This window comes from Papaver somniferum, chromosome 11 (genome assembly GCF_003573695.1).
Source record: "Papaver somniferum cultivar HN1 chromosome 11, ASM357369v1, whole genome shotgun sequence".
Classification (NCBI taxonomy): domain Eukaryota; kingdom Viridiplantae; phylum Streptophyta; class Magnoliopsida; order Ranunculales; family Papaveraceae; genus Papaver; species Papaver somniferum.
In genome coordinates this window covers 112,164,037-112,173,341 of record NC_039368.1, presented here as the reverse complement: position 1 = coordinate 112,173,341, position 9,305 = coordinate 112,164,037, and the positions used below count along the sequence as shown (strand labels likewise).

General features: G+C 36.1%; 1 protein-coding gene across 1 annotated transcript; it reads left to right on the top strand.

The window, feature by feature from the left end:
• The first annotated feature begins 6,230 nt into the window (after window positions 1–6,230).
• Window positions 6,231–7,989, top strand: LOC113322651. The gene has a single exon (XM_026570780.1). It carries the CDS (start codon window positions 6,466–6,468, stop codon window positions 7,681–7,683), a length of 1,218 nt encoding a protein of 405 aa, XP_026426565.1. The 5' UTR covers window positions 6,231–6,465; the 3' UTR covers window positions 7,684–7,989.
• Window positions 7,990–9,305: the final 1,316 nt, after the last annotated feature.

The following is a 9,305-nucleotide window of genomic DNA, read 5'->3' as shown; positions in this document are numbered from 1 at the left end:
TTAAGGGTTTGTGTTATGTTTGTAGAGTTAATGGATATATGGCGGTTCACTGTAGAAACCATAAAAATATTAATAACAAAAAGAAAAATAATGTTAATTTGGTTGAAAACAACAAGGACGAGTTTTCTGGTATGGTGTCTGAAGTAAATTTGTTAACCAACGTGAGAGACTGGTGGGTAGACTCTAGATCTACTAAGCATGTCTGTGCAAGCAGAGATATGTTCACCTCTTCTCATAAGGTAGGTGAAGGCGAGAAACTCTATATGGGTAACTCATTGCATCAGAGGTTGCAGAAAAAGGCAAAGTTGGGATGAAGATCACTTCTGGAAAGACTCTCACATTGGATGAAGTTCTTTCTGTTCCAAACATTTGCAAAAATCTTGTTTATTGTGGTGTTTTAGATGATAAGGGTTTAAAAATTATAATGAATCTGGCAAAGTTGTTGTCACTAGGGGTAAGGATTATGTAGATCAGGGTTATACGACTGAGGATCTGTGTAAGCTTAATGTAAAATTTGATGTAATGAATAAGATTGATTCTTCTGCTTATGTTTGTGTGTCTTTAAATGTTTAGCATGGTAGACTTGGACATGTAAATTATAAGTCAATGCATAAATTGGCTAGCGTATGATGCATACCTAAATTTAGTTTGGAAAAAGAACACAATTGTGAAATCTGCATAGAATCAAAGTAAGCTAGAAAACCATTTAGCAAAAGTATTCAAAGAAATTCTAAACCCTTAGAATTGATTCACTCAGACCTAGTTGACATGAAATCGGTTCAAATTTGAGGTGGTAAGAAACGGTTTGTTACTTGTATAGATGACTGTACTAGGTACTGTCATATATACTTTCTTAAGGGTAAGGATGATGCCTTAGAAGCTTTCAAGATGTATAAATTATAAGTCGAAAATCAATTGAATGCTACCATTAAAAAAGTTAGGTCTGACCGTGACGGTGAGTATAAAATCTCCATAGAATATTTTTGTATAGAACATGGCATAATACACAAGGTTACGCCTCCTTATTCTCCCCGGTCTAATGGTGTAGCTGAACGTAAGAACCATACCCTTAAGGAGATGATGAATTCCATGTTGATTAGTTCAGGATTACCTGCAAACTTGTGGGGTGGGGTCCTCTCAGCTTGCTATGTCCTGAATACAGTACCCTTTAAAGGATAAGATAGAACTCCATATAAATTATGGAAAGCTAGACAACCTTATTATTCATACTTCAAAGTGTGGGGGTGTTTGACTAAAGTTGTCATTCCTCCTCATAAGAGAACCAAGATAGGACACAAAATTGTTGATTGTGTTCTCATAGGGTATCTACTGCATATAGATTTATGGTAATGAGTTCTGAAATTTCTGAAATTGGTGTGAATACTATCTTGGAGTCTAAGGATGTTGTGTTCTTTGAAAAAAAAAAGTTCCATTGAAATCCGACCCTAGTAAGAAAGGTATTAATCCCCTGGATGTCCCTTCAACCAGTCAGACTTTTTGAGTACACTTATACATAATCAAATAATGTCTGGTGTTGTTTTGTAGGTGCAAATGGAAGAAAACTTTTTCTTTAGGATGGGGTGGTGCAGTTTGTACGAGGGGTGAGATAAGCACCAAACTTGCTAGCTTTTGGTCTTAAATGCTTAATTTGTTACTTTTTATGCTTAATTTGATACAATTTTGTATTGGTGTTTCATTCATGTGGGGGATTGTTGGAGAAAATGAGTTTAAAAATAAATGTTGTTTTATGGTCTTGGTGGGAATGGAACTTAGGATCAATTGGTCATTAAGGACACTAGCTCATTTTCACTATTTGTGAATGAACCTTTAGTCCCACATATGGCCACTTCAACGGTGGGATTGAAGGTGGGATTTATCGGTGGGGTGAATAAAATTATTGCCAAAAATAATTTTTAACAGAAACATATCTTGGTTTACACTTACACGCGCTTATATGCACATTTACTCACGTTTGGGCATAAGATAGACCATATGTCATTTGCCCGCCCATCCATATAGAAGACTAAGTCCATTAGCTTATATGGACGATATCCCTTTTTAGAATATCCAAGTGGGGATAAAATTTCTATTTCATTCCCTCGAAATAAATGTTGAAATTTCTTATAAGTAAGTGTCCAACCAAGATCAAAACACTTATGTTAAAACTTTTTTCTTCAACATAGAAATGTCGCGAATCAGAGGGAGAAAGATTGGGATGGATGCTTCAAGAGTTGGGATTTTAAGGATATATGAGGTAAATTACTAGCGTAAGATTAGGAAGAATGATTGGATGATGAAGAAAGTGAAGATATTTCGGTTGTAAAGATTGATGCTCAAATTTGGGGAAGAATAATTCAACCTTATAACAATTGTTTGATTGGTAAGGTTATGGGTAAGACTGTTGGATTTACGTATATTACTTCAAAAATTCGTGAATCATGGAATTCTAAAGGAAAGATTAAAATTCTTGATATGAGTTGTGATTTCTTTTTGTTCAAATTTGGAAAACCAAAAAAATTCGAACATACTCTACTCGAGGGTTCATGGTTTATTAATGAACATCAACTGGATATGATGAGATGGTCTACAATTTTAAACCTTATAAATCGGTTATAGAAAAGTTATTTTTGCCATGATGGAGTCAATTGGTCCTTTTTATTTAAAATACTTTAAAACCTTAGGCTTGATGCTGGTTTTATTTATAATTGGATAGAATTATGACACATTAACACTGTACCTTATCAGGTTTTAGTGAATGAGTAGCCTAATAAAAGTTTTAGCCTTAAAATATTTTAAAACTTTTGGCTTGACGTTGGTTTTATTCATTATTAGATAGACTTACGACGCATTAACGCTATATCTTTTCGGGTTTTGGTGAATGAATCGCCTAGTAAAAAATTTAGCTACATGGCATGTGGGGGCATATCTAGTGATTATTATTCCAAGCTCTTGTATCTTTCTTTTTTTTCTTCTACAATTGATTAACTTCCCACCAGTACGACATGACCCGAAATTTAATCTTTTGCTTTTCTTCCTTTTAACTTTATTTTTCGTTTAGGTATAATTTAATCTTGTTAAAGTAATGTGTGGGGTGCAATTTTAATTAATGGGGGAGTGAATAAGAGCTTTCAGCTGTATTCGTAGCATTGGATGCAATCAACTCCCCCACCCTTTTCCTCTTTTGGTTTTTCTTTTTCCTTTTAATGTCCAACTCTGACTTTCAGTGGATCCATTTCAAACAAAGCGGCCACGTATGCTGTTGGTACGGTCTTTTTAGGTTAACAAGGAGGGCGGCCGTTTTGCTGGCGCTCGTACATATCCGAGTACGAGAAGGCAACAAAGTGAACGTTCTGCATGTCGTTAAAGAAATCTCTAAAGACGATTTTTGGTCGGCTTCCACAGTCTAGACGACTCTAGACCGCAACACCTGACTCGGACGACAACTCATTGTGTTATCCATAACTTAGCTTTGGTCGTCGCAATATAATCGGCTCATACAAGTTCTGAGTGAAAATCTCAACCCCCACAATGATAATGTTTACAGTTCGTTAATGCTAGACGTAACAAAAATCCACGCATTATTATGTTGGAATGACGGAAAGGTTAATTTGTGGTAAATTAAACAAACTGAATTTGGTAAAGAGGGGAGACAGAGAAGAAACATGGATAATTTTGTGAGGGACAAAACAAGATGATGAAGCCCCCACGAGGACAAGATAAAACGTTCATGATGATGCGTTTTGTATTATCTCGTGAGATAATGCGTGCGTTCTCGGTTTTTCATCAATATATCGAAGGCTGCTAATGGGATGCTAGATTTAGGGTGTACCAAGCTAAGGCAAACTTATTTTGTCCTATATAAAAACCTGTTTTGTCTTATCTTAAATTTGGTACATCCCGACTTAATCTGACACCCCTGTTAGCAATTTTGAATGTATCGATCACCATTATTATCAAACAGGGGAAAGAATGAAAAGTGGAACTCTTCCTTTTATAATGAGAAGAAAGTGATGGATTGGACTAGTGTCATTCATATAATGAAAACGAGTTGGAAGCGAATGGCAGATGAGGTATAGCTATCTATTATCCAATTTCAACAAGAAAAAATCTATAACCGGTTGATTACAAGCTTTTTACCGCATGTTTTAACGTAAATTTTTTTAGAATTCCACAATTTCATATTCTTAGTTTTAAATTCTAAATCTAATAAATGGAAATTACGAAAACCTAAATCACTATCCAATAACATACAGTTTGAAGGATTTTCGAAAACTCTCTGTGGATTAACAAGAGATTTGAAATATCTCTAGAATGCCCTAAATCTAAATACACTTACCCGATTACCTCTCATAACTATCTTAATAGCGTGGTGTTCGAATTACTAGATGTTTTTAAGTATGTGTCAAGTTCTTGTTCTTTGTAAAAATAAATGATTAATTGTTCGTTTATTGGACAGGGTCAATCATTGTCGTCTCCGGTTCTTTTCTAGTCTTCTAACATATCAACTCTTATCTTATCTTATCTTTTCTAGTCTTTGCATGTAATGTCGACATATACATGCTACCTCATGTGTAAAATAAGCGTGCACATATGTCACCACGTAGTTTCTCGGAGGAGTTAGCAAATTTTTAACCATTTTTTAGACGGCTAAGAATCCGTTAGCAGGATTATTCTCATATTATTCAGTGGAAATATTTTTTTTCTAAAACTCAAATGATTTTGAATTTGTTTTGTTTTCCTAGTAATGTGTTCCACATTCCTACAGAATACTAATCCATTCTAATTATAATTCCATCAGTCAATTTTGACGACTGATTTTCGTAATGACCGATTGATTGTGTTGTATGTGTTCATTTTGCAGGAACATGGAGCATTGTAGTGAAGTCATATTGCTTAAATGTTAGCTTCAAATTCATTATTATTAAGGTTTTGGAAAAAGAATTAACGTCGCAATTATGAAATGATATGAGTCCCCCTTTAAATTTTTTAGATAATTAGAGATATAAACAACAAATAGTATCACGTCTCCTCGACTACTCGCTGAATCATGAAAATAATACTATTAGAAGTATCAGAAAAACAGGAAACTGTAATTTACAATGGTCCCTGGAACTCTTAAATTCACTAAGTTAGGATAGCTATTACAAAGGTTTGAACTCGGCCTCCACAATGGAATGGAATATGAGAAGCATCGGATCGTTTGCGATTCTCAAATCGAAAAGTTAATAACAAATGTTAAAATCCACATTTTTACATTCAGCTACATCAGAGGATGCCTGGTTAGTCATATTTCGTGCATTATTACGCCAAATCAAGGATTAAGTGTGTCGAGTTGTGATTCCCTTTTCCTTCCAAAATTTGACCGAATACAGCATGCGATACAACACACGTATAACTCACTAGCAGTATCTTTCATGCAAATTTATCAAAATAAAATAGTTTCATTCCATTTTAGATGATGTTCTATGGTTTTTTGTGTTCAATAATAAATGAGGATTTAACTATTTTTCATAAATCCTCAGTGTTTTACCGCTCTTTGAAATCACAACATAACATTTATTATCTTTGTAATTAGTGAGAGATAATTAATCCAATCTAAAACTTAAATATATTCCACGGAGAATATATACTCTAAGAGCAAGTTTTATGGTGAAATCCATCCATCTTCCATCTTCCACGCCACCTCAGCACTTGGAACTGTGGATGGAAGCGCAAGTGTAATGGTGGAATAGTAGAAACGCTATTAGAATGGAGTTTTTTTTTCAGCCGTTAGATTTCAACAACTCATTTTAAATCTACGGATAAAACAAAAGCAATTCTTAATTGCGTTTTTTTAGCTCAATTCTTAATTGCGTTTAACGCTATTCTTATTGGAGTTCAGCTGGATTCCACGAACCCTTTCACGAAACCGTGGAACCTTCCTTGGATTTTCTGTGGAAGACCCCAATTGGAAGCCATTAGACTTGACATTTCATGGTTTTTCCACGCTTGGAATAGTTTGGATTCCACAATAAAACTTCATCGAACTTTAATATTTAGAGTATAATTTAAGAAAATTTTTGAATTCAAGGAAACCAACCGAGGACGCGCGGTCTACCTGTCTATGCAGAGATCAAGGACGTGTAATGTAAAGAATTTGTACATCATACGACAGAGAGACGATAAATCGGAAGTTAAAGCAGTGAGAAATGAATAGACAGTAAGATTTGGCATCCACCGACTCTTCTTCATAAATCTCCGCAGACACAAAATTTATTCTTTCTCCTCTCTACCACGTCCCCCCACCAATCTCGATCCTCTTTTCCTTCTTTTCATCTTTCTTTTCATTCTTCTCTCATCATCATTCCATGTCTCTCCTCCCCCTCTTTCCTGCTTTTTTTAACTTTCTTCATCACCAACTAACTGGTAGTCAGTCCATCCTTTGTTCCTCCATGGCTGCTGCAGTTTAGTTAACCCCCCAACAACATGTCTACTTCTTCTTCTCCAATCAAATCATTCACCACTTTCTTCTCTTCTTTACTTGTCCTCCTCCTCTTCCATCTAGGTTGTTTCTTCTTCGTAACTGATAATCATGATCATGATCATCAACTTCAAAATTCATCATCGAACAAGAAACAAAAAATAAACCCGTATTTCTCTCCACTTTCATCTTATTCTGCTCGTAAATCCAGTAATAATAATAATAAACCTCGTAAATCACTTTCTTCGTCTTGGTGTTTCATCAAGAAAATCTTCACTTTCAGGAAACACGTTAATCATGATAGAACAATTTCGCCGTCATCATTATCAACATCAGCATCGGTTACAACGCAGCCTCGTCCTCCTACACGTAATGCCGTCTTATCGAAGTCACCAACACGGAAAAGAAGAACGCCGTGGTCATCATCAATTGCAATGTCATTAGATTCTGAGTTCTCACTGATTGATCACAGATCGTTTCCGTTGCGAAACGATATATTTCCTTGTCCAACATGTGGTGAGATATTTCAGAAACCTCAGCTAGTCGAACAGCATCAGTCGATTAAGCACGCGGTTACGGAGCTACATGATGATGATTCCAGTAAGAATATCGTGACGATCATATTCAAAACCGGTTGGAATAGTCCGATTAAGAACCCGCCGACTATAGACAGAATTCTCAAAATCCATAATAGTTCGAAGATACTTTCGAGATTTGAGGAATACAGGGAAGTGGTGAAATCGAAGGAATCCAGAAGAAGTGGTGGGAATCGGAGAAGGGATGAAAGATGTATTGCTGATGGAAATGAATTGCTACGATTTCATTGTTCGACATTCATTTGCAATTTAGGACAGAACGGGAAATCTAGTATCTGTTCGCAGCAGTATTGCAATGTATGTGGGATCATACGGTCTGGATTTTCACCAAAGATGGACGGAATTTCGACCGTCTCGAGTAGCTCGAGAGCGCACGTTTCGTTTCCTGAAGAGCTTGAGAAGGAGTTTGCGTTCATGAACATCAAGCGCGTTATGCTAGTTTGCCGTGTTATAGCGGGTCGAATCGGGGAAGCTGGTGGTGGTGGAGGAATTCTTGAGAAAGGTGAGTTAGCTGGGTTTGACTCGGTCCTTGGAGGAGGCTGTGGTGGTGCAATAGATGAAGAAGAGTTGCTGGTTTTCAATCCTAGAGCCGTGCTTCCTTGCTTTGCCATCATCTACAACGTATGAGTGTGATAATACAGTAAGTCTTTTCCGGCAAGTAATGTAATATATGTTGTTTTACTTAGTCGATAAACGAAAGGAAAAATTATGTTTTATGAAATTGTAATAGTTTTTCATCAGGTTTGAATGTTTGTATTGTATTTTGGAGTTTACTAGATTTTGTTTGGGCGAAGACTAGGCCTGTTCCTAAAAAGACTTGGAAACATGTAATATCTTAGTTAGGTCTCTTGTGTCCTTTATGTCTAATTCTATATAATTGAACAGACCGATTTTGAAACGGGATGCAATGAAGTTCCTTTGGTAGCTCTAAAATACCAATTTGTATGAACTGATTTTTTGTTTTGGGTTCATATTAATCCTCGCTAAATTGGGGGCCATGGATTTTAATCGGGCCTTGAATTTTTATTTGCCCCCCAAATTTTTCATGGGTGTATAAATCAGAAGATGAAAATACTACTTTACCCTTTAGTAATTAAAAATAAGTTTCACTAATTAACTATCCTAATTAAGACCTCCAATCTATATACCCTAATCTAAACAAAAGAGAAAATCATTTTCTGTTTTTTTTCATCTTCTTCTTCCTCTCCTCCCTTTATCTTCTCCACCACCACCATTAACGACTCCACCGCGAATAAAAATATTCTTCAACCGATTCATTGCGTAATCGTCGATGATAAAACTTTAATCGACGTTTAACTTCTTCTACAAACATGGCTAAAACAAAGCAGACCGCTCGCAAAGCACTTCAAATCCCTAATCTTGTAGATACGGTAAAAGCAAAGGTGTATGTGAGAAGAATTCCTGAAGCTAAAGAATCGAAACCCAAAAAGAAAATGGCTCCAATTAGAAGGTATGTGAACTTAAACCCACCTCCTATTCGATATTTTGGTTGTGTTTTGATTGTGTAATCGAGATTGGTAACTGAAAATTAGAAGTTACAGAGTGAAAGTCGTTAGTATCGACAATCAATACCCTAACGAGTCTTAGTTTGCATGTTGTTTTCATGAAAAGTCGTTAACCTGTTAGGATGAATATGACGACCCTAGATCTGCTACTTCAATATTCTGTGCCCTAGAATAGAGTCGTCACCGTATTAGGTTGAAGATGACGACTTTTGTTCGGAGACCCTTACTTATTGGTTAACGACTCTGGGTTGAACTCGAACATCCTTCTGTTGAAAAAACTGATAGAGTCGTCATCTTAGGTCCCATAGACTCGTCATTTAGCTATATCCCCTAGAGTCGTCATCCATATTATAGGATTGTCATTACTATTTTGATGACTCGTTTTTAAGCAATAACGACCCTTTAAGGACCAAACTCACCCTCTCTGTCCCAATTTTTGAAAGGGTCGGTATCGTGTAAATGATAGTCGTTACCCTTTCATGTAGAGTCGTTAGTTGTTTATACCATCCCATTGACGACCCTTTAACTGATTCCATAAAGTTGATGTCTTATTAAATTTTTTTTTTTTTTTTGTGTTTAGATTGTATTGCCAAGAAAACTAAAGACAAGGTTGAAATAATGGTAACTCCTCCTTCCAGACCTCCCTGCCACGATAGATACCTACTTGTCGGTCCATTACGCGGAAGAAGGCCGAGTGAGGTATCATTTTCTAGAACCGAACCA

Excerpts from the sequence above, each read along its gene's own strand:
- LOC113322651 (XM_026570780.1), top strand. The coding sequence starts at position 6,466 with ATGTCTACTTCTTCTTCTCCAATCAAATCATTCACCACTTTCTTCTCT.